Consider the following 27345-nt stretch of genomic DNA (forward strand, 5'->3'; position numbering starts at 1 on the left):
CTCACCATATCTGTTTTCTCTGCAAACTTTTCACTCCAGAAGACATAGCTGTGCCCTACAATCCACACTGTGAACATCTTCAAAGGAGAACTGGATGCACTCAGGAGGCGTCTTTCAGTAGAATGGCAATATGAAAAGAAAGACAGTTTGGAAATGGAGGCATACATATTTTTTTCAAAACAAAAAGAACTGATTGGCTGTTTCATACCATTCTAGAATAAAAACTAGGCTGTATGTGTAAATTAATAGAAGCATGTTTTGTATTGGTACAAAAAAATGTGTTACCAAAGAACAGTACTATGGATTTGCTGATAGGTTTGAAAAGTCAAGCACTCTTGCTCTGTGGAATTGAAACATTGTGTGGCGAACTTCTGACCTAACTCCACACAGCAGTGTTCCATGAGCTGTTGCTATGGTAGCAGGCAGAAGTCAAGTTGGGGGAAGGGTACTAGGCAGAAGTCAAGTTGGGGGCAGGGTACTTTTGGAAAAGGGTTGGTTTTCAACCAATAGAAATGTGTGATTACATTTGAAAAAAAGGGGGAAGCACTGAGATTTGAAACTTACATGTATATGTGTGGAAAAATAGAGGGAAAGTTTGCCATTATCTGGTTCTGCTGAGAGGAGAGAGGTGAACAGAACAGAGATCCTGGCTCTGATAATCTGCTGTTTGAGTGCCACATTTCTTTCACAACTAACTAATTTTAAAGGTGAGGTTAGAGTTTGAGAGGAGATGTATATGGTAAATTAAGAAATGAATAATAGAAATGGAAATTCTTTTTGTTGAAGTTGCGTTTATCATTTTCTGTTTTGGGAGAAATTTAAATGTGAGGAACATGTAAAATAATATGGACTATGTTTTCACGATAAATTAAGGTGTACTGGAAAAAAAAAGAATAGTTTAAGGGTTTGAGGTTGGACTCAGTAATGCAAATACATTCAGCATCACTAAGGCTGGTTGCCCTTGCTGGAATGTAGGCAGCCACCCAGGTTACACATGGTGGTGGTCTGAAAAAGCAGTTTGGACATGTGCATTTAAAAAAATCAAAAAAGTGGTTTCATAATGTGTCAGTCTGTAAAAGTGATTTTCACTTGCCAAAAAAAAAGAGCAGTAAGTGTGCTTTCAAATTGGCAAAGAAATTTCGTTTTGTGACTAATGTGAAAACATGACTCTGTGTGCAAATAGGAATTACAGGCAGAGAATCATTTTTAAAGCAATTTTTAAAAAAAACAAATGAATAAATATTTTTTTGAGTGGGTATGGTAAGTCAATAATAATAATTGTACTCTCAAAGACCTTGTAATGTGCTAATTGATTTTTAGTGTTTTTTTTTTTTTTTTAAAAAAAAGGTACGCGCACCGTACGCGTACGGTAAAAAAAAAAAAAAAGTTTTTAAAAACATATGTAAAAAAAAGATGAAAGATAAGGTTGGCTCTTAAAAGAACCGTTGTGTTCATGCAGGGACAGAGGAAAGAAAGAATGGGAAAATTATTCAAAGCGACAAGTGTGCTGATCTATTTTGTTGTTCACTAGGGAAACACTGGTCTCCCTATGGCAAATTAGATCTTGACAAAAGGCACATCGAATATCAACCCTCCGAAATCGAGGGTTCATTTCCAGAGGGCCAGCAAAAGGAAATGCTCCCCCCACAGATGAAGGGCTCACCTGACCTGCAGAAGAAGGAGTCAGCTCTGCAGATGATGGTCCAGGCTGAGCTGCTGTGGATGTACTTGCTTGTCTTTCTGAAGAGTTACCTCCAAAAAGATGACCATGTGTCCTTCTGTGTACATCCTTGAGGTGTCTCTTCATGGTATGATTCCCAAAGGAATACTTCCTGTCAGGATTACCTCTTGAAAGTACACGCTGACACAGCTTGCAAGTTACTAAGGGTGCATTCACCTTTTGCTGGCCTTCAGGAAAAGTAAAATAATCCCATACATAAGAGGGCTTTTGTTTCCTCGCTCTCTGCCTCAAAACAGTGCTGCTAGTGCTAGCCTCACTCTCAGAAGAGCTCTGCTGTTCTGCCATCGTATCACAAAGACAACCCAGCTCCTTCTCCTAAGGGATCACAAGCAGAAATGAGGGGAATGGGTGTGGTGTAGGAGAGTTCTAGAACTGAAAGTAGTTTCAACCAATCAAAAGTTGTGTTTCATGATCACATGACCTACCGTACGCTTACGGTACGCTTACAGTACGCTTACGGCAAAAGTGCGCATGCGCGTAAAAAAGACACGCGCTTGCGCGCATGCGCATAACAGTCACTCCCCGACACTTCCGCGTAACGTGCGCGTGTAGCGTACACGCGTACGCGTCCCACGCGGAGTACGCGCGGCTACGCAAATTGCGTAACTATACGCAAGCAGCGTAGGGAAATTACGGGCGTTGCGTAAACCGTACGCTTACCGTAAGCTTACGGTACGCGTACTAAAAAAATAATAAAAAAAAATAGAAAAAAAGTACTGCTAATAAATTTTACATGTTTATTTTAAAAAATATATTAAAAAAAACATATTAAAGAATTTTAAAAATTTAATCATAGTCTTTATAAAAGGTAAGAAAATTAAAATAAAAATATGTTAGAAAAAATAGAAGAAAAAAAAAATTAGCATTTAAAAAACCTTGCAAATTCACTGAAAAAACCATGGGTTTCACACACGTTATAGTTAGGACTTAGCATTTAAAAAACCTTAGAAATTCAGTGAAAAAACCATAGGTTTCACACACGTTATAGTTAGGAATTAGCATTTAAAAAACCTTAGAAATTCAGTGAAAAAAACCATACGTTTCACACATGTTATAGTTAGCTGGACATTTTACTCGTAAAAAACCATTGAAATTGCCCCGTTATAGTTAGTTCAGCTAACTATAACTCGCGCGCCCGCAATGCACTGCTGATGACGTCACATATTACATCACTCATGACATGGTCAGTGACATCACTCATGACATCACTGATGACATCTCAAATGACATCACTGATGACATCATCCTTGTGATAGAGTGGCAGACCTCCTCTCACCCTAATATAACCTTTGATACACACATACAAAAATAGAGACTAAAATTTACAAAAGAATGGACATACCAGTAACAGTTACAACAACCTCTTCAGTAATTCTAAGATCCACATACACATCCATTCATTCACCAACAGTTCAATACAGTCACTCATACATGTACTCACTTATCATATGTACTCATACACCTATACATCCTGTTACACAATGCCACTTATCCATAGAGCTACTCACACACATAGTCACCCATGCTAATAAAGAATAAAACATACATTTACTTGCATATACAGTTATTCACACACCACCACACTTACTTCTACGGAAACTTACACATACTTAGTCTTTTAAACAATCACTTATAGAAACACATACTTATTCATACAGGAACTCTTCCAATGTCTCACTCTCACATATACTCACTTATTTACACCAATAGTCACATATACTAGTTTAAAACATATGTAGTTACTCATAAAGACACTATTGAGACAGTCATTCACTCACTAACACACCCATACACACACTCATCCACCCATGCAGTCCTGCACACATGCTCTGATCAACACATACAAACAGTGAGTCAATCATTCATGCACCTATGCACTACGTAATACCCCCCACCGAACCATGCAGACACTCAGACTGATACTCAAAAAACCAACTAATATCCTATATAGACACCCATGTAGATACTCACCAACCCATGCAGCCACTTATACACAAAGTGAGAGACTGATACAGATATTTATATATTTAAACATTACTCACTAAGCCATGTATTCACTATGATACACTTAATCAGTCAGTTACACAATCAATTTTTCAATAAGAAATCATCCATTTAGACAGTAATATACCCATTTATTCTTTCATCGACCTTGAGATATACATATATAAAACATATTTAATTTTCAGAAAAACACACATTCACTGGATGATGTCATCAGTGATGTCATTTGAGATGTCATCAGTGATGTCATGAGTGATGTCACTGACCATGTCATGAGTGATGTAATATGTGACGTCATCAGCAGTGCATTGCGGGCGCGCGAGTTATAGTTAGCTGAACTAACTATAACGGGGCAATTTCAATGGTTTTTTACGAGTAAAATGTCCAGCTAACTATAACATGTGTGAAACCTATGGTTTTTTTCACTGAATTTCTAAGGTTTTTTAAATGCTAATTCCTAACTATAACGTGTGTGAAACCTATGGTTTTTTCACTGAATTTCTAAGGTTTTTTAAATGCTAAGTCCTAACTATAACGTGTGTGAAACCCATGGTTTTTTCAGTGAATATATATATATATATATATATATATATATATATACATACATACATATATACACACACAACAGCTGAGAAGTATAGTAAGACGCAACTGGCACTTTATCCAAGATGATCCGGTGATAGGTAGCCAGATGCCTTCTAATCCATCTATCACATTCAGAATAACCATGAGAATGGGTAATATGCTAGACAGTAACCGTCAAGAGGAATGTCGTAAGAATATGTGGCTAACAACAAGGAAGTTTTTTTTAAAAAGGTTTATCATTTAAAGCCTGCCAAATTGGTACAAATGTAAAAACCTATATAACTGCTTTCTCTGCTAAAGTGAGAGAAATTAAACAACATTTAAACATGTAAAACTGAATTTTCTGTTTACGTTTTAGAATGCAGTTGCCATCTAAAATATATAGGAAGTACCAAATTAGCTGTCCATAAGCATATCCTGCAACATATCCTGGCAATAACTAACAAGGATCAAAATTATCCGGTTGCCAGACATTTCCAAAGTGTGCATGATAGCAACCCCAGGCATCTTAAATATTATGTTATCAAAGCTATTCCCATTACAAAAAGAGGAGGAGATAGATAGGCCAACTTGAGGCGCCTGGAAACTAGTTATATACTCCAGTTTGATTCGAAATATCCGGGCGGTCTCAATAACACAGAAGATCTCCACACCTTTCTATAAAGTGGGTGATATTCTTCCCATAAGATAACATTATCCAAGGTCACTTTCAGTATATAGTCGTTTACAAACAGATTATTTTCAGGTACTTTTAGCCTTTATAAAGCAAGTTGGTTACACATTTTAAAGGGATTTTATGTATATTTATGAATAATTTTTATATTAGTTTGGTTTTATGGATTGGTCTTAGGCACATAGTTTTTACTGTAGTGGTTTCAATTCCAGTTCTATGAAATCAGGTTTTTATGATGAATTTTGATGTTTATTGTATTATGACTTTTGTAAAAGAACTCTATAGATCTCTTTGGTACTTGCCTTATTAGGTTAATCTCGTTTTTATGGCTACATTTGCACATTCCAATATCTAGAATCCTCAGCAATCTCTGGCAATTTTAGGGCATTTACAGTAACTGTGCTTATAGCAAGTGCAGTACCTCTCTTCCCACACACAACCTGACAAAGCTGTGCCTAAAACGCACCCAATTTTCAGCATGCGAAAGGGTTTCCTCTATTACAAAGATCTGTTGTCTTTGCCTAGTTTTGTTTCTGTCTGTTTAAGTGACTTGGGCTCCATGACATGTAAACATGCCTGAAATTATGTAGGCATGTCCTTGGCATTTCTCAAGTCTTGAAAAGAAATGCTTACATGTTGGCTGCCAGCATCAAAATAAACTTTCCAAACACTTATTCAATGTACCAGCACCTCTTGTGACCACACCCCTGTCTTCCTCACAGGCCTTTATCGGAATGAAATCTCTTTACTTAACTACAAGAAAAGGCACTTTTCTGAATTTATACCTGCATTTCAAACGTGGGGTACTACTACAAAAGTTTTGTGAATATCAACAACTTATAGTTTATTTGGGTGTTCATTGTGTTTTGCATGACCACACATTTATCCCTGTTAACGAATCTATCCTTACAGCGGTTAAAAACTGCACCAATATAGCCTATTTTTTAATGTCTTGAATGAGAATTCCGTGGATATGATTTGGTGAATCTAGATGTGGAATTTTACAAGACATGTATCCTTTAGGGGCGCGATAAATATTTGCTATCTGGCATTTAAATAGGAATGAAAATATCCATTTGGTGTAGTCATTGATCCCTATGAACCAGTCATTGTATTTGTGTTGTTGGACACTATCGGTAGAGATGGAGCCAGTTCTGCTCTTGCTCTGCCTTTTCTTTGGGAAACAGAGTGCCACAAATATGATTTATCTCCACTCCCTCAAAGACAGTTAATATCCTTACTTCAGTGATTGGTGTTAACTCGCTGCAAGTTACAGGGGTGTAGTAAATCAGTATAGAATGGTTTGAGACTATAGCCACACCTGAAAAATGGCAACCGCTGGACGTTCATGTATAATGCAGTATTGTCCTCCATTTACCTCTTGCTTGGTTTTCAGTATAGATATTGGCTATTAAAGTTGAACACAACGTGGAACATATGGATCACAAATAAATGTAGTGGGGAAAATTAATATTAATCTGTATTTTGTTATACATGTTGCTAACACGGGTTAAGCTAACTGTATTAATGAATCAGGCTTGGAGTGGAAATGGTGGAGATTGGAAAAAAACAAAACATAAATGAAAAATTTAGGCACTAAAAACTTTCCAAGAGTATCTTGTTTGGACTACAGTTAATGACCTGCCACAGATTGCTCTAGCCAAAGGAGGCTACAAAGGGAAAGGTCAAATTTTTACCATGCTTGTGAACAACTTTAGAAGCAGCTAGGTGCTTACTAACTGAATTGTCTAATTGTTAGGAACAGATAGCGCTTTGACTGCTGAAGTAGTTTTTCACCACGGTCGTTCTTCTAGTCCAGTTAGATCAAGAGAAACACTAGTTTATGTACATAGTCTGCCAAGTAAATCTTATTATGTACTTAGCTCAGGAGACCACTCTTGTTATCTGGTACATCTTAAACATTGTGTTCCATCTGTTACACAGGAAGAGGAATGCAAATAAAGATTTTATATTGGGTAGTTGTTGCTGGCAGGCTTTGTGCCAAGTAAGGTAAAAGCAGAAAATACATTTCCAAGTTAGCTGCTACGAAGATGCTTAATCAGTCTCTAGCATATAAACAGAATTCTCAATACAACTATACAGTCAAACTGACCTGTCTTGCTCAACTGACATACTACCATGCCTTGGTGTACCCTGAATAATCAAATTACAGTCGCAATCACATTTCCACATGGGCTTCCAATGAAAAGGTTCACCACCCTGGAACGTTTGAGAAAACCTTCTTTAAGTAACTAAGTATGAAACAATCATTCCCCTGACTTGGCATCCAAAAAGATCTTGTACTCCCAAATTAGAGAATAATTATTTCTAGTCGGCATGTATCATTTTTAGCACCGATCCACAAACCTTTCCAGACCCACCTTTAATATCTACACATTTGTGCTGCTGTCCCCGGTATAGCGTATGGTCCCCCTTTAGGTCTCCCTAATATCCGCTTGCTCAAACACTTCAATTTCCTGCACTGCAAGTCTCTCTCTTTCCATAACTAATACACTGCTTTAGAACTCTCTATCCACGCAATAGAAATCAGCTCACGTACATACCTTACTAAAAAAAACCTTCCTTTTAGAGAGAAGCCCATGATCATTTCAGAACAATATCCATCAACCCTCAAAACTACCGGGACATAAAGTCTACAGCCTTACACAACCTTTCATGGAAAAACAATCCTCATAGGATTCAACTCGAGCAGATTCCTATCCATCCAGAGCGATGGATGTTGATGGGTCCTCCTTCCATACTTCCCCACATATCCCCCTCAAATTACCACAACATGAATAGGAAGCTTCTCTCTCAGCAACTAAAATGCTTACTCTTCAATGCAAGGTTCATGAACAAAAATTGTTTCTCCATTTTTTTATCTTCTCTCAGATATCACACCAGTTGTCCGCTTCATTACAGAAACATAGCTCAGCAAAGTCTTTAGACCCACGTGCCAAAAAGTCATCCCACCAGAATTTTGCATCATCAAGAAACATCATATTGGCAAGATTGGAGGAGGCCTAGCCATCATCCATTATAAATTCCTAAAAGTAACACTTCGAATCCCACACCCTGGATGGCTACAAATCCTTTATCATAAGATGTTGACCCACTCCAGTTATCGCTTACTTTTTCCTCCTAATGTATGGGCCACCACCCTTCAAACTCTAAAGACTTCTTTTCAGATTTAGATTTAGTGACCATCCACCAAACCCTGTCCATTCCAAGAGGCCTTAACATTTAGTTTGACACTAACCACAACCATCGCAACAAACATTGAGACCTTCGACCTCCAAACAATTGTTTCCAGCACAACTCACTCTGCTGGATGCACACTAGATGTTATATTTTCCCTGTTGGGACAGGCTACTCTTACAGAGAACTCCACTGAAAGCTGGGGCGCCCACAACATCTTCACCTTATAGATAAACACACCAATCATCATCAACTTAAGTACCAAAAACCAACATCAACAGATGCTCAGGCATACAATAGAAAAGCTAGACCTCCGCAGACACTTCTCCCACCACGAAAGAACCCCATTAAGTATACAGAGTCTAGACAAATGCACATTCTACAACTGGAGCTCCACTGCCCTTGGCAAATGGACAGCAACAAAGACCACACCCACTGTTAGCCACAAAAAGAAGCCCAGATGGATTAATAATATCAAAAGAATGAAAACATAACTCAATGTACCATAGTGCAAGTGGAGAAAATCAAGAAATGAACAAGACAAAATCACTCTGTCACTATAACAGAGCCTACAGAAGAACCATCAGAACCACAAAAGTACTTATTACTCCCCATAACTGAAGCCCGCTGCCCTTATAAAGAAATACACAAGATTCTAGAAGATTTCGGCAATCCAGAATGTCAAAACACTAAAACGACACAATCACAAGGCTCCTCGACAAAATCTCCTCGAGTCTCAGAAATTAGAAAGATAGAGAATTGCCTTAAGGAAAACACTGACAACACTCCAATGGATGGACCAACCAACATAAAATTAGACCACTCCTCAGAAGAAAAACCTTGACCCATCCAACCCAGCAAACTAAAGGCTTGTATCAAGGGGACAATTCTCAGGAAATATGGTTGAAAGCGCAGTGTTTACTCCACTTTCAAATTTTGTAGAAGGAAATTACTTATTGCCAGACCCAGAGTTCGCCTGCAGACAAGGCAGAGGCACAGACTCAGCCATTATAACCATTTGGACTCCCAATGGACAAGGGCGATAAGGCCGCCCGTTGTGTTCGGATTTAGCAGCTGCAATTGACATTGTTAACCACTAGGCACTACTACAAAGAGTTCATCGTCTCACAATATTCAATTCAAATGAACTTATTTGATTCACAGAATCATCAAAGCATAATTAAAATACTATAAATCATTGCTAAAAACACATACAATACATTAATCCTCTTATTATTTACAGTTAACACCAGCATAATTATGTGACGGTACGCTATATTTACCCAGATGGGAGTCTTCATTTAATTTTGTCACAGAGGCTTTGTTCCCTATTTACAATATTTAGCGATATATTCCATAAAGTGCCAAGTGCAAATTTATATGGGCTTCTTTAAAACGACACTATTAAAAATGCTTCGATGATACCGAAGAATACATTCTAGTTAAAGCTCCATAAGTTTAACCTTCAAGAATTCATCTTTTGTGGTACACATCCTGGTGCTTGAACACTAATGCAAGGATCAACCCCTGTCAAAGTAATATATATTGGTTTTAAAATTTGAGCCCTTTCTTTCTCCTTATGAAATTGGTGGTCAGTAAAAATCTGCTCACGCCAAACCCAAAAAGTTTGGAGGTATCAGTTTTTAGTATACGCAACATTTCAGTGTGTTTTCCAACGTTCAAACTTCTGCCCAAGGGTTTTACCCTTTTTCTTCTGGCATGTACATATGCAGGGCAGAAGAATAGGACGTGTGTGATATACTCCCTAGCTCCTAAATGGCATAGCATGCACTTGCAATCTTTGTCCCCATCCTGTTGCTGTCCCCATTTTGATTTAAAAGCCTTTATCTGGAGCGTACCTCATCTGAATTTCAGATATAATATTTTTGTCAGTTGGGGTTCCATTTCATTCACAATGACTCGAAATAGGGAGTTGTTTTGAACATCAGATATTGGGTTGTAAGAGTTCCTGATGTACTATTTAAAGTGACTCTGTGCCAAATAAAATTCCAGTAAATGGTTTTAATTTCCCGCTTTGAGTCAGGCGTCAGCAGACTCGGGTTTTCCCAGAATCTGTTCAACCCGGCTCTGAACCATACAGAGCAGCGGTTTGCGCTCTGGACTTATAAACTTCCAAAGCTGGCGTAACTGCCTTTGTCATAGTCGCATATTGTGTTTTTTATGACTGGAGCTGAGTTTTGCAGTAAAATTTATTTTGATTTCTTTATCTGTTGGTTCCATGAAAGTTTTGAATCAATGGTTACCCCCAGATAAACTAAATTAGAGACACACTCTAGAGTCACTCCATTCAACGTTATATTATTTTTGAAGCATTTTGTTTTAACAGAGTTTATTTCCAAACCTTTTAGCTTACTATACTCATTAAGCGTGTTAATATTAAAAATGCACTAAAGATCAAGGACTCTAATAAGTGGCTTCTCTCGTTTAACGAAGGTAGCTATTATAAAAAAGTTAAATTTAAGACTTTGGGGGCAGCAATGGCAGTATGGTCAGCTGTCAGGAAAAAAATGAAAATGGGGAGGATGAATTACTATACTCCGTTATTTAATAATCAGCTGTTACCAGCAGTGTTTCATGACCAAGTTATGAAGAGATGGGATACGATGGGGGTAAGAATAATAGGCGATCTTGTGGGCATAATTGGTTTTATACCTTTTGATCAAGTACAACAGTTATATAGTTTAGATCGAAAGGATTTCTTCAAATACCTGCAAATAAGATCTGTTCAACGTCTACATGACCCCCCTGGCGAACATCGCACGCAAACACGGACTCGACCTTGTATCATACGCCGACGACACCCAGCTCATCTTATCCCTCACTAACAACCCCACATCAGCTAGGACCAGACTACATGAAGGAATGAAGGAAGTGGCGAACTGGATGACAGACAGCCGTCTGAAACTGAACACAGACAAAACGGAGGTCCTCATCCTCGGCCCCACTCCCACCGCATGGGATGACTCCTGGTGGCCCCCCGCCCTAGGCAGCACTCCCCAACCCACCGACCACGCGCGCAACCTCGGCTTCATCCTGGACTCTTCCCTCACCATGACCAGACAGGTGAACTCGGTGACCTCGGCAGTTTCAACACCCTCCGCATACTCCGCAAGATCTTCCGCTGGATCCCCACCGACACCAGGAAGACCGTCACCCACGCCCTCGTCACCAGCCGCTTGGACTACGGGAACACCCTGTACGCCGGCATCACCACCAAGCTGCAGAGGAAACAACGGATCCAGAGCGCTGCCGCAAGACTCATCCTGGACATCCCTCGCCACCACCACATCTCCGGACACCTGAAAAAACTCCATTGGCTACCCGTCAACAAGCGGATCACCTTCCGACTACTCACCCACGCACACAAAGCCCTTCACAACCTCGGACCCAAACTCAGCAACAACCGCGTCTCCTTCTACACTCCCCCGCGCACTCTGCGCTCCACCGGACAGGCCCTGGCAGCCGTACCCCGCATCCGCAAAGCCACCGCCGGAGGAAGATCCTTCTCTTTTCTAGCAGCGAAGACCTGGAACTCTCTGCCCAGCCACCTTTGCGCCATACCTGACCACCTCTCCTTCAGAAGGCAGCTCAAGACCTGGCTCTTCGAGCACTGACCCCCCCCCTCCCAGCGCCTTGAGACCCTTGATGGGTGAGTAGCGCGCTTTAAAAATGCGATTGATTGATTGATGGTTTTGTTAAAAAAAACAGGGAGGGGACACTAATTATAAGAGTTGAAATCATGTAATCCCTAAGGGATAAGGAAGGCTGTTTAATCTCCCAGATATATGGAGAATTGATCAGGTGGATGATTGTGGAAAAGTTATTGATAAATGAAACAACAAACTGAATTTATCTGGCAACGAGGTCGAAAAAGCAATCAAGTTATCAAACTCAGTGTTAAGAGTAGCTACTCTACAAACACAGCAATATAAGACCATGTATGAGCTCTATTATACGCCACATAGAATTGCTCAATGGGGAGGAACAACGGGAGTGGTATGCCCTAGATGTCAGGCAGCACAGGCGGATATTATACATATGTTCGCGGCATGCCCCGCCTTGGATTTATTTAAGAACTCAATAGAACAATTTTTGGACAGTGGACTTGGGATTTAAATTAGTCTGACTAATGAAGTTATGGTTTCGGGGGTAACCATGGATGGTGTAGAAATACCCCAATATGAGTTTGTATATATAGCAATGATTTTATGTCGACTATGTGTCGCAGCAATGTGGAAAGATCCTAATCCGCCAACTTTCCAACAATGGCTGTCACGATTATTAGCTGTATATATATATATATATATATATATATATATATATATATATATATATATATATATATTAGAAAAAGCGTTGTATGATAAAGGATGGAAGGCAAAGCAAATTGGGAAGCGGATAAGGGCCCCTATTATCTATTGGAAAGATAGACTTGAAAATGATTAAAATAATGAAGTGGCCTCCTTTTGCTTGTTTGTGGCAATTCGCTAACCCGATCGGAGATCATTGTTTTGGGGGTTAAATATGCTTTATCTCTGTATACTTTCTTCTATTACCCTTGATCGATATGGTTGTATAATTGGTTTGATGAAATTATATATTGAAATGTACTGTTAAATGTTATTCTTGGCGATGATGAATAAAAAAAATGAAACAAATGCTCTAAAATGGAATGTTTTATATTTCAGAGACTGACAAAGCCTTTTTTACCTACCACCTTTTGCATCCGCACCTTACACCCACTTATCCCCGCTGTTATACAATATCTACTTAACACCCTGATCAAACCTGATTAAATCATCCAACCACACATGTTACAACTATGCAGATAACATGCAAATCATTCTAAAAATGGATGACCAGGAATACTTGTAAATTTAAAAACTTGAAAAATATGTTTTTGCTATAAACAGATGGTTGATGGATATTTATGGATTCAGATCGATCAGTCACCAACGTCTCAGAGATCGCATTTTGCACAATGAAAACATTGTTTTGCATCTTCCTGTATCTTAAATACTAACAAAAAGTACAAGCCCTCCCTACTCCTGTAATCTCCAAGCTTGACTGTACCAACAATCTGTACCTTGGCATGCCCAGATCCATCATACGCATAATACATCTAATGTAAAATGCTGCCACAATAGTCCTTCACTCGAGAGATCACATGACTCCAGTCTTTCAGTCACGCCACTGACTACCTAAAGCTGGAAGGGCAGTGCTCAAGGCATTCTGCATGGTCTACAGAGCCTCCCAGGAAAAGGACCACTGTAACTGCAAGTTAAATGTAAGTAATGTAACCAAGCAACAGTACAATGGGCTCCAGGCTTGCACTGCAAAGCATCATACCACCTTACCATAAGAAGTCCTTAGGAGTCACTGCTTTCTCAGTGCATGTTGCCAAACTCTGGAACTCGCTACCAGCCAAGATTCAAAGCATCCAGGAACATAAATTCACTTCAGAAAACATGGTATTTCCAAGATAACTGAAGTGCACAACAGAGATTGTATAGTTACAAAATAATGATGGAATGTGATGTGGCCCTGATTAATTACCAGTGGCTCAGACTAATTCAAGCAATCCCATCTGTACTTAATTATTTTCAAAATAACTACATCATACAACCTTGTAATTGAACCCGAAAAAATAATTGTACCTTCAACTTCAGTCTACAGTTTACAACCCACAGATGTGGAACAACACAACAGCACACTACTTCCCAGGTAAGCCAAGAAGGGCTGACGTATGTTTAGCCTGGGTATTATATGGTGATTTCAATTCATATGTAACGATTCTGGCCCACAGTAATATCATAACACTTGGGTCATCGTCCAGCAATAGCTTAATTGTACACTCACGTAAGACATATGCTACAGATTATGTCCATCATCAACTTCTGTACCAACTAATAAACCAGCCATCCCCAACTGAACTAGATTGGAAGACTAATGAGGTCTGCCACATACTGCTGGCCAACCAGATGACTCTAATGTAATCCATCATTGCAAGTTTCAGCTGTCTACACACTCTCTGCTTCTTTACATCTCAAAATGCCATTCAGTCATGGGATGATGGTAACAGAGCCGCCCCTAGCAGACCCCCTTCACCATTACTCTTTCTAACCATGCTTGCTCAGGACCAAAAACATTAAACAAAATATCAGGTTGGTCAGCCCAGTGCAATAACCAGCTATGTAGACCACAATCATAAGAAATGCCTTAACGTAACCAGTAGAACTTCTCCAAAGTGTTAGCCTAGTAAAAAACATAAATTGCATGTCTCTCACACTCCTTTCTCTACCATACTGCTAAGCGCTGTGCCCCATAACACAATAACTGCACCTCAGTGGAAATCACACATAACATGGAAACACTTCCAACTTAGGATCATAGAACAGGCAACTCTCTTACATCCACATAGCCTTCATGCTGTAGCTTGTTACTCAAATTGGCAAGTGCTTCAGTGCCCCAAATAAGTTTAGTAAGTGCTATGTAAATACTAAAATGCAGTACAATACAGAGGATTTCAATAGTTTGGCGTACATATTATTATTTTTTTTATTATAGTTGTGGCATCTGCACCAGATCACAGTATATAACTGGAAACTCAACATGTAAAATCATGCCTTATGGCCTTCCTGTAACAGAACAGTGACTGATGAATTTTATAATAGCTATTAAAGTGTGATGTATCTTTTTTAGAACCACAGCTGTTTATGTACTATAGTTTGGTTTTATTTCAACTTCCACAGTAAGGGGAAACCGTCAAACAGCCAAAACAGGAGAATGTTTTTTTGGCTAGTCAAATAGGAATAGTTCTCTTTTTGTCTTTTAAAATACAAATGCTGTGTCTTGAAAGCTGCTGATCTGCTGACTTATTAACACCAAGCCAAAATGTTACTCTACTTGGCAAAACTGTTAGAGAAAATGGTTGATTGATAAGCATCTCCAGTAGTTTGTAGATTCAAATGCCATCTTAGACTCACCCCAAGCAAGGTTCATCTATGTGTTGGCCTGGAACTATTGGTGATTTATGACAGGAGCATGATAGCAGACAGTGGCAATTCTAGGGCATGGTACTGTGAGATCTGTCCGCTATCTTTGACACTGTCGTTCGCCTTGTCCATACATTAAGCCACTAGAGGAAGTGGGTATCGGAAGCTACACAATGACCTGGATGTCATTTTTTCTAATCGATTATAGCCAAGTAATGCAAATTGGCCCCTTTTTTTCAGAACCCAAAGGTATTATCTGAGGAGTAGCTCAGGGCTCTTCCCTTTCCACCAAATTATTTATTTTCTGTTGACTATCCTTCTGTAAGAGTTCCCTGACACAAGCTTTATGTATGCTGATAATACACAACTGGTGATGAGTCTTAGAGAACATCTAAAGATGAGCTTGATGGTTCGATCAAAAGCACGTAATTTTATGCGAAATTGCATGGGCTGTAACATTATGAAATTAAATCCCTGCATTCTCCAAAAGCACTCTTCGGGAAACTTTCTCATGGGCCACCTCACTGTCCCACTGAAGTGAATGTGGTCCGAAATCTATTGTTGCCTTTAACTCAAACATTGTGCAGTGACGACCAAACCATGCTGTTTCAACCTTCACATACTTATAAGGATTTTTCCAGTCTTAAACTTATCACACAAAATAAGAATAGCTAATTTCTTTGTGCCATTTAGACTACAGTGCTGCAATTTAATTAGTTTAAGGCTTCCTAAGAATAATGGCACTCCTCTACAGAAGACCCAGAATGCAACTGTTGGAAATATTTTTGGCACTCTCTTTTTAACTAGAAAGTTTTCAAAGTACATCCCCTCCTAAGTATTCCGGTTGTAATCTCATACCTTGTACCCAATCCCTAACTAGGAATACAAACATTTGTGGGAAGGTTGTTTTGAGTGGCTGCTGCAGGATCGTGGAGTCAATTTATACCTTTTATTCAGATTAAATCTTCCCTCGCTAGATTCCAGAAGAAACTAAATGAAAATTTGGCTATGTGTACCATAAATTCCGCTGGTTACTCATGGGCTCAGCGGTCAGTTCCAATCCGGTCTTCTGCCTAGTTTAATATTTGGTAGTGCCAAGATTCTTAGTATATATTGTGCTCTACAAAAATCCAATTAAGAAATATCCCTCATGAAGTAGTCCCTCATGCATTAAACCTAAACATCTAGTAGAAAGAACGTGCACCTAAAATACTACTATGGGTTGATCAGAGATGTGATTAACAATGTCTCTAGCCAATGGCTGAAGGCCCTTCAGCAATAGAAACCTAGGCTGAAGGAGAGAGAAGCAAAGCTCCTTAGTTTATGTGTAGAATACAGTATGTGCATCTTGAATGGCTAAAAATTGTCCCATTCTGACCAAAGTTTTTTGTACAAGATTTTCCATAATTTTGCTCAACAACAGATGACATCAATTCCTATGGGAATTAAAATGGAACATGATCGGTTTGGATCATCCAAAATACCCTTGTCTCGCCTTGACCAGTCTGCACGAAATTTCGAACTAAGAACCTGAGACTTAAGCCAGACATTTGGGGAGTTTTGTTCAGGCTCATCAAAAAATACCTATGTTGCTAGGAAAAATTGATAAATTTCTTGCTAAAGCATGACTTAACCATAGCTGTAGAGTCTGTGATTACACACTTATAGTTGTTTGAATGTTGCTGATTGAAAGTTTAAATTTGGCCACCACTAAGCAATGCAAGTGGTTTATAAGCCAGTTCCAAAATGAATATAAAAGAAAAATACTTGCTGAATGGTATATGTTGTGACTTGGGTACCACAATCCAACCTCACAGTTGATCAGGGGATCCGGAGATGTGTAAAATATCCTCTAAAATAACAAAAATGTAAATAATTGCTGTACTTGGGTCACTAACTGGAGTGCCTGCTACTGGAGTTGCATTTTGGGTGGGGGGTGGGAGTTCTATATAGCGCGAACGGGACCCAAAGGTACAGAGCACTTTACATGAGCGCCAGTTGTGTTACAGATGGCACATTCATTTTGTTAGGCACTGGGGAGGTAGGTGATTTGCCCAGAATTGCAGGATGTTGAACAATTTTGCTGAGACTCGAACCCAGTTCCCCAGTTTCGAGGTCGACCGCTCTAGCAGTTAGGCCACATTCTCACCCCCAATCCCCCCTACTTTTGATTTCATTTTGAACTGGTTTATAAATGGTTCCAAACTTAAAAAAACAGCTAGGAGGCACAAGGCTGTGCACAATGTCTTCTGAGAGAATGGGAATTGCGCCCAGTGCCCATAGTACGTGAGCAGAGTGAGATGTGCGTTGTAATATCCAGTTTTCTCAGGCATTTGGGGTAGGAGATTGAAGCTCAGACCCGTTTGGATGGATCATGTTGGAGATGTTGATAAGATCAGGACTGAGCCCCAACAGAAAAATGTCCATATTAAGCTTTTTTCAATTTTGATACAGTCAATGTTAACTAGGTCCTTGGCATTACACTCCTGACTTTTACAACAGCATCAAGACTTGGGCAACAGACCTCACAGTCCTATTTCTCTTCGCGCACAAGCAGGCAGGAAGCCACTGATCTTCATGCTGGTGAAGTCCTTGGAGCTTTCTAGAGAAGTCATGGAACTCCATCTTCCTGAAAGGTGATGAGGCTCCTATAGAGGATAAAGGTGGGGGGTCATACGTAGTGAGGAGAATTAAAAATAATGGTAATGACTAATGGTAACAGAAGATTCACCAGTGAACTATAGCAGAAGTCTACATAAAATGAGTGATTAAATGCATTTCTAAGGGGCAACTTTATGTTGTTGGGCATTTTAGCCTCTGGTCATATTCATAACGGATGCATAAGAGTGACATCATTCCTGATTGTTAACGGGTGAAGATTTTTGAAGCTTTCGAAAAAGTTTGACTAATTTTGAATAGAGACTGTTATGGAATTCTGAGGCACAAGTAAACATCTTCAAATATGTTGACCTAGAAGCTCTTGATTAGCCAACTGCTACTGGTGTGTCTGCTCTTCAAGAGGATACTTCTTAGATTGGAACCAAGACTTTGTGTGGATCAGCAGGTATATTTAAAACCAATTCGCCATCTTTGGTGGAGTCAGTAACTGATTTGAAGAAACGTATGGCCTGGGGTATCTTGAGACATTTTTTGCTTTCTGTGTCTGTCAGAGCAGTTTGTTCTTGGGCTGTTTCTTTTTAAGTCTGAAATATAAATGCGAATCATATTTCATTCTCAAATGTGTCATAAACCCTAAAACCAAAGGGGTGGATGCTGAAGGATCAATAGTGCATAGTGTTTTTTGTTTTTGTTTTTTTTGTATTAGCATTTCATGCATAGGCCATGTATTTACGCTTTCCCAGCATTATATAATGCATGTATTTTTTCAGTAATTATTTTTTTCATTTTTTATGTAACCTTAGTTTTGGTTTCGGTTTTATAACCTTTTTTGGTGCCCTTGCTCTTATTGGTGTGAGGGGCCAAAGAAATTGTTTCCAATTTTGTCATAATTTAGTTTCAACCAACTCTCCTTACCCGCTGCTGGATGGTCAACATACTTTTAAAGAGTCACTTGGGACACGGCCTCTGTTCAGGTCCACCAGAGCTAATTTTTTTCTGTCATTTACACATGTTGTTTAAATGAGTTAATGAGGAACAGTGAAGACTGTAAGTAAAGATGTTAAAATTCACAAGCAGGACAGTGGGGACCTCTGTCTTGAGCTACTCTAGGATAAATATGTAGGACAACCTGTGGAACTACCTCAAGGTGGGGCGATAATACCTCTGACCTCTTACGTCAGATCATACCAGTCATGCTTGTTGTCAATGGGTTGTCAATGTCAAATACTGTCTATTCCTCGTTGCTTTTGTTTACTAAATGCAAGCAATCTTCTCCTGTTAGTACTGGGGACATAAGATTGCCCACCTGTGGCGAGAGTTCAACAAATGCATCTGGAGGGCAAAAGCACAGCAATATTTTTATGTTGACTTATGAAGCTATAATATTTATGGTTTCCAAAGTGTTTCCCAGGGGAATACTAGTCTAGAAAATGTGTAACTAACTTGGGTAATTGATGACCAAGTCATCACCCTTGCCTTTGTGAGGATGGTTTTGTCTATTGATTTTTATTTAAGGTGGATCAGGGTCTTTGAGAATGCATACACACTATTTCATCCGTTTTGCGCCAATCACACCTAGATAATGTTGCTGCTAAAGTTTGTGCCGAGGGCAGTGGGGGCCACTTAAATTTTATGATACAGTAGTGGCATGGTTTTCTGCGTAAATATGGATTTCTTGCACTTGTCACGTAATCCACCATCCACCGAAATCCACTTAAACATGCTGATTCTCCCCCAAAAATCTTAATTGATCTCCCTTCAGCTGGAGATTGCTGAATTCACGCATTCCCGTATATTCTAGTTCTTTTAATACCCCCCCCCCCTCCCTCTGGAAATAACTATTTAAATTAAATTCAATAGAGCACAAAGAATGATGGCTTCTTTATCAGAAATTTTTTGTTTCACTGTCCGTACAAATTCGTGTTTACTCATCACAAGCACCGTTGTCATAGCAACGGTTATTTGGAGCCGACACTTAGTTTAGAAGAATCCCAAACGTTTTGCAAGTTCTTAAGTCTTATGTCTTGAATTTTAAAGTGGAACTTCTATGCAATATCGTCGTATTAGTTCTTTCCTGTCTGAAATATGTTCTCCCTCAGGCATTCAGTGTGAACACGGGAATACTCACTAAACCAAAGTAAAAATAAATGTAAAATCTAAATAGGATGCAAAGAACAAAACACATTTTAGTTACAATAAGTGTGTATTTGTATTCTTGTGTTGAGTACAGCATAGAATATGTTTTACATTAACTGTTTTAGTCTGGGAAGTACGCAAGGCAGTGATGATAAAAAAAAAGGTTTTCCCATGGTCTTGGCAAGGCAATATTTTGAATAGCATCTCCTAAATGTGCACATTTTTTTCTTGCAAAACCAATGTATTTTCGATACTGTATAGTATTGTGATTAATCCATGTATCAATTTTTGTTGTACCTACAAAAAAAGCAATGTAATGTTGCCACGGAATGTGCTGCCTAATTGTTTTTTCATTGAAGAATACACTGTTATTTTAATTTCCTTGCAGCGTTATTCGCTTTCAATTTTTCATATCATTTTTCTTTACAGTAACACCCTGTTTAGTCAACCATGCTGCATTTTATGGCCTTCAATTGCCCCACAATTCCTAAGGCTTTTTTCATGAGTTTCTTCGTGCTATATAAACTATCAATTTTTAATGAGGCAAGCCCTGCTTGTATGTACGCACCAGTTGACTAAATTAGAATTAGGTCGGAGTGGTGTACCCCATAGATGGTAACTGAAAGGCTGTGAGAAAGGGAAAGACCCCTCCAGCCAAGGGTATTCTAGCCAGGGGAATTGGGTGATTTCGCTAATGGACATTATCCTACAAGTTGACAAAGTTGTGTACCTTATGTAGAAGGGGTTCTCTTAGGAAGAAGACAAAATTATAGTATTGCAGTCCACTGTGTGCAGTCCAGCCTTTTACCACGCCCACTTGGCCTAGTCGTTCATTTGATATGTTTGTCTCTTTCAGATTTTCTCTTCAAGTTCCTGGTGATTGGGAGTGCCGGCACGGGCAAGTCCTGCCTGTTGCATCAGTTTATCGAAAATAAATGTAGGTTACAAATGCCTTACTTTAGTCTTGCATTCCCTCCCCCAGTCTCTCCGTAGTTTGCTTCAAGCCACATTTTGAACATTTCTTTGTCGGGTGTTGTCACTATTTTCTGTCCCTTTAAACCATCTTGTGTGTTTTCTTACTTTCCGTGTGGTCGAAGAGCCTCTCACTTTATCAGCAGAACATATGAAACCTAAACAGTGTGCGGAGTCTGACTCTCCGGCAAAGCCGGATACGCCCACACAATAATTTTGAGTAAATGGCACTTTTTAGTTGGGACATCTTCTTCTTTTGTGTGTGTGCGTTTTTTTTTACTTATTAGCTTTTTGCCCATTTGAAATTTTAAAGATTTTTTTTGAAGAAATTCAGCAAGTCTCAATAACGCGCCAGCCATCTGAGTTACCAGTGGCACACTTAGTGAAGGGGTAGGGGGTATGTGCAACAGTGACATACATAAACCTAACCTATATAATAAAAACGTACCTACAGTTTCAAAATATTAAATATTTGCCATTCAGGAAAATACTCATGGCCATAAAAAAGTACACTCTCCTCTTAATTGCGGTATGTTTGTTTTTACGAAACCTTAAAGGTTCCCTGGGCAAACCGGTTTGCGAACATCTTTTATTTCAGGGTTTATACAAATCAATTTGAAAATTGCGGCGAGTAAAAAGAAATGGGGGCTCATCTCATACTCTGTAATGTACTATATGACAGATACATGCCACAGGATCTCTGCATTCTGTGGTCTCCAGGCTACTCAGTAGGTAGTTTTGCCCATTAGTCAAAGTGCACATAAAAGTGTGGGTATACACCATCTCATTTGTCAGTTCCTGCTTTTCAGCTACAATGTTTCCAACTGCACCACAGCATTTATTTTTGCAACGCCAGATTCAAATATGACTTATTGAAAGTATGTAAAAAAAAATTAAGTGCAGTAATTTTTAAGAATTTTGTTTTGTTTCTTGAGCGTGAAGGTGGTGCTTCAAAACTTACCTCCTTTTTCTCTTCTCAGTTAAACAAGATTCAAATCACACAATAGGCGTGGAGTTCGGCTCTCGAGTAGTGAACGTTGGTGGAAAGAGTGTGAAGCTTCAGATCTGGGATACGGCTGGGCAAGAGCGCTTTCGGTAAGGAAATCTGACCTGATGAAATAACCTTACCCCCGCGTAGGGTAGAGATACGAGCTTTGACAATTCTAGTAATTTCTGCTGTTGTGTAGGGTCAAGGTTTTCTCAAGCTTCCATGAGACCTAGAACCTGGGAACACATGGGCATGCACAGTGCAAGGTATCCTCTTTAACAGAACAGATGCAGACCAAGCCAATGCAATGCAAATTTCTGTGAATAAGAGCTGGCGAGAAAGAACATAAATGTGTTTCCTTGTGTGCCTAATGGTGGATGTGTTGCATGATGATGTGCCTTCTGGGTTGGTTATGTGTGTGTGTGATGGTTTTTGTTGATGCACACTGCATTGAGTGCCACAGTTGAATCGGCTGAGCATCCATTTTACTTCCTGTACTGTACAACAATCTCAGCCACTTTCCACTGGGCCTTGTGGTCTACACCCCTGTCTCCAAAGACACTGTAACAAGCTCCCCACACTTCAGTGTTTTCATGTATGTCTCTAGCAGTGGGTGGCTTCACATAGACTTTGCTGGGTGAATGCCCCAGCTAAAGCACCAGGGAAGCAGAGATCCCGAATGGGACGTTGTCACGTGGCAAGGGAAAAATGAAACAAATGGCTGGAGAAGTGATGATAACCAGGAGACCGACATAGTGGGCAGGCATGCGGGGGTCATGGTCACAGCAAGGATGGGGGTAATGAAGTTGTACAAAACAAGATAGGCTGAGGGTGGCATTGAGGGATATAGTGCTGGAGACTGAAGCAGAGCGAGAGCACTTGGTTCAGGGGATACTTCTTATTTGTACTGAAATAGTGCCTTGTTTTTCGTAGTGAGACCTGGTGCAATTGTTGCAGCATTCACATTGTTTGTCCTGAGTCACATACACCCTGAGTGCAGGTCTTGGGTGTAAAGGGGAACCATTACTTGGGAGACGAATCCGTGCCAAGGTGGTATTCTGGTAATGCCACTAGTGGAGATGGTCAGGCATGGCAGAGGGATAGGATGGACCGGTTACAGGCTGCTAGAGCGGCAAGACACTGGGCTGAACGGGAAACCACCGAGTGGTAGCGGAGAAGGGACAGAGCAGCCCCAAGCTTCGGCCATGCATGCACTGTGCTGGTGTTGTGCGATGCCAGCACTGCTCACAGCATCCCTTCAAACCACCACTGCAAAATTGCAAATCAGCCATTGCAAAATTGGATCAATGCGTATCCTAAGATGGCAGTAGGAGCTTTGCCATCCATACATTCCATAGGAGCGCCTATTTTTTATGTCTATCGAAGGATATGTGGTGTGAGGGATTTCTGATGAATGAAGAAGCAGCTTCCTGTTGACTAGTCCGTTTCTTGGAAGATTCATTTAATTTCAGTTGTATCCACCTAGAAGACTAAAGCATGTTATGACAAATGTAAAAAAAAAGAAACAGATAGTGTTCATAAAACCGAATGTGCTCATTTAATGCCAAAACTGGAAACCTAAGCACCATGAGATGAATTTGTTTTTAGCCATAAACGAGAGTTGGCCTATGCACTGTTTTGCACCATTGTAAGAGCGATTCTACCCCCGCGGAACTTGCAAGCGCTGTGATGGTGATCGAGTAAAGGTGTTGTGCAAGTTTCTCTCTGTGGAAAAAGCAGTTAAGTAAATAACAAATTCTGTGTGCAGTTTAAAAGATTAGTGCTTCACCATTTTGCCCGCATAACTAAAACGTTTTAAATCATTTTCTTTTAGCTTTGTGGAACATTTCCACCAGGACAGTTGAACATTTCACAACAAATCTCCCTCCTCGTTCACTCTTGATCTTTCTTCACATCAGAGTCCATCCATATCATAAGCTTAGTATTCCCTTCTCTTGGCTGTAGTGCATGTCACGTCGGAACTCTGTAGGCAATGCTGTGTTTGCATTTATAGGGAACAATCTACAATCTCTATGAAAGCTATTAAATCCACAGCAGGTCTTCCTTAAGGTGCCCTGAATGTGCACGAGCATCTTTATATAGCATAAGGGGTTGTCTTGAATCTAAGCTGTTGATTTGCGTGTCTGCTTGCTAAAAAACTCCTTGACCTGGTTTGGCCAGAGTCTGACTACAGGTGAAGGCACATGTAAAAGCTGTATGTGGATTTGTGTTCTACTCATTAATCTAAACCGGGGAGGTCCTCCATTAGATTTTCGGGGTTATATTTATGGGCTGTGGGAATTCCTCTTTAAAACATCTTGCTTTTGACCTTTGTTGTCCTCATCTACACGACTCCATGCCTAAATTGACCAACCTTCCATCTGTTTTAGTATGTCACCTGAAATATTTGCTTTACCAGGAGGTGAATCAATTCCCTGCAATATCCTGCTTGCAGTGGAAACTTTCTGTAGATTATATTTGCACAAAGTGCATGGGGAAAACCAATAAGTGTTTAAAATCCCTTTGCGACATACCTTGTCTCTCAAGTATTTCAAGTGACATTGTATTGCAAAGCAGCAGATCCTGTATTGACCTTCAGAGTTTCCCCAAGTTGTTTTCAGGTTCGTTCCTGGGGAAATGTTTGTATTTTAGGTTATTGGCTCCTTATTGGCTGTTTTTTCAGAAGAGAAATAGATGTCCTTGGGTCATAGCAAGTGAAGTAGCAAGAGCCAGAGAATTTCAAGTGGCCCTTGGTAAGTCTAAGGGCCCGCTCACAGTGCTGCTTAATCAAACCTGCAGAATAACTCGTAGCATCCAGCTACTGTAAACTGCCCGTTCTCTATCTCTCACTCTTTTCCCACCACCACTTTTTTAAGTGTTGCGACCCAAGACAGAAAACACTACTCTGGTCACTCGTACGTAACACCAAAACAGTTTCTTTATGGGCCCCTCTGAAAATGAAATGTTGTAGAATGCTACCTTTATGATAGTGAACATCAGCACCCGATAAGAAGGTGTGAATCAATATACAAACACAATTGTAATGTTATAAAAACAAAAAAACAACAAATATATTAGCTAAAATGTGTTTCCCCTAAATTATTGGGGTCACATCCAGAAGTTCCGCCCTAAAGCTGTGTCCTGTTCAGAGAAAATGAGAACCAGCAGTTGTCTGTCATTTTGTTTTCCTGCAGTTTTGCTGTGATAGGCTGGAGTGTTCATAGTCAGCCAATCTTGTTACAGAATAGCTCAACTGCAGGTTGTAAACGAAGTCCCTACCCCGGAACCCCAAATCAGTCTGCTGTTTCTCAGTACATGATTATTGTTTGCATACTGTTTGTGTACAAGTTTAAGATATTGGAATGACTGTAAATATTCTAAGTATCTAAGAAATAATTATACAAATTAGGCAATTGTTAAATAAGCCCCAACTATATTTCATAACACTTACCTGTCCTATCAGTCAATCTAAGTTTTATCTGTCTGTCAAACAGCATGTTTTTACCAATTTTACATAATATGCTAAGTCATGTAGTGCCTTCACACATACTTCATTGTTCTTTGAGGCGGAACTCTGTATTTCAGCCCCGTCAACAATTGGTACCTGTTTTCTACCTTGAGCCTTATCTCCACTCTCACCACTCTGTGGTGAGACGCGCACTCCAGTGCCGTAAATCTACCAAGTCGTTACTTGTAAAGCAGTATTTTATTCGAGTGCAATTATGTGAAACAAACCCAACGCGTTTTGGCGTAACACACGCCTTGGTCACGTGTGGGTGTTGAAGCAAGGTTTGTTGAAGAAGCAGCACAGCAGGAAAATGTAAGTAGTACATTTATTGAAGATAAATGTGGAGCCCCTCCTCCAGCGTCCTTCCTGCTCCGCAATGCCTCCAACTCTCTCCTGCTAACCGACCACTTTACCGGTCGGCACGCAGAGCATGGAATTACACTTAAAGTATACACTTGCAAAGAAACACACCACAGAGCACAGAATGTTTACCTACAAGAATGTTCAAATAAAGAATGCATTGTCATCACAAATAAAATGGAATGTAGATGAACACAGTGGGCTATCTGTGTTTCCTATACCCTTTCAAGACAGACAGAAGTGGGTGTAAACAAAGAAAAATGGTTCGGATCAGCAGAAAGTAGATGAAATTGTTTCATCCATCTTGAAACACTTTGTATGTCAAAATAACATTATTAACTCGCTCCTGTTTTTTTAATAAAGAACTGCTAATGATTGGACTTAATTTCTCAATTATTAATAGCTAGTTCTCATTTGTACCGAAAACTGTATTGTGCATGTTAGCCAAATATAGATAAAAATACAATACATTCAATTTTGCCAAAGGCAACAGTTCACAAAATATATCACGTATGGCAAATTGGGGCCATGGGTCTGAAAAGCTATCCCGCTAACCTAGCGGTGCACACGTCCAAGCAATGGCTGCTTCTTTAAGGTCAGGCAAGCGGGGCACTTAACTCGTACACCTCACTTGTGAAATGGCAAAATCTTTGTATTGTTTTAAAATAAAAGGCCCCAGGTTCCCCAACCACAATATAACACAGTGCTTCTAAACTTAAATACAGCTAAAAAATGCGGCTAAATCTAACGGTACCAGCAGACACCCTATCTACAGCTGTGTCCATTCCATGAGCCCTTGCTACCAAAGCCTTCATTGAATTTCTGAAAGGAGCCAATCCTCATTTGCCACACCTTAGTGTCTGAATCACCAGCTTCCAACTGCAAAAGTGCAGGCAGTACTCTTGAGGAATCTGTCCTCTCCCTCCGTCTTGTACCAAACCAAACGCATCCAAATTAATCACACTTTGCTTTTATAATTAATTGTGTGAGCCGACACCCGCTTCAGCCTTTTCAATGCTAGCATTTGTTACCCATTTTTCACACAAATGTGGAGTGCCCCACCAATACCAAAAATAATTGTCCATCCACTGTTGATATCACAAAGGTTTTTTCTTTATTCTTCTTATTCAAAATAAAACAGCCAAACAGCCGACGCATTTCGTCCAACTGGTGTGGACTTCATCAGGGCTTAATCCAGGAGGGAACAGTTACTACGCAGGACCAATATAGTTCCTTACTTTCTTCTATCTGTCTATACGAACCTACTACCTTAGAAATGTATACTTGTACATTAAGCCCTGATGAAGTCCACACCAGTTGGACAAACCTCGTCGGCTGTTTTATGTTGAATAAGAAGAATAAAGAAAAAACCTTTGTGATTCCAACAGTGGATGGACATAATTTTTTTTGGTTTCAGTGGTGCACTTCACGTTTGTGTGAAAACTGACATTAGTCTTGGTGACTGCTCCTTGAAAACAGCGGGAGCAGTTGAGATGCACACCGCTTGAGCTTAAAGACTCCGAACTTTGTACTCTTTTGTGGGGG

General features: G+C 39.8%; 1 protein-coding gene across 1 annotated transcript in view; it reads left to right on the forward strand.

Annotated features, from left to right (window-relative positions):
* The window catches only part of RAB4B (RAB4B, member RAS oncogene family), a 233910-nt gene that overhangs the window by 127169 nt on the left and 79396 nt on the right, over nt 1-27345 (forward strand). Inside the window, exons 3-4 of the mRNA XM_085625782.1 lie at nt 20829-20909; nt 21925-22039. Of these exons, the coding sequence (XP_085481908.1) occupies nt 20829-20909; nt 21925-22039 (196 nt within the window). The remainder of the gene's footprint in view (nt 1-20828; nt 20910-21924; nt 22040-27345) is intronic.

This window comes from Triturus cristatus, chromosome 9 (assembly GCF_964204655.1).
Source record: "Triturus cristatus chromosome 9, aTriCri1.1, whole genome shotgun sequence".
Classification (NCBI taxonomy): Eukaryota; Metazoa; Chordata; class Amphibia; order Caudata; family Salamandridae; genus Triturus; species Triturus cristatus.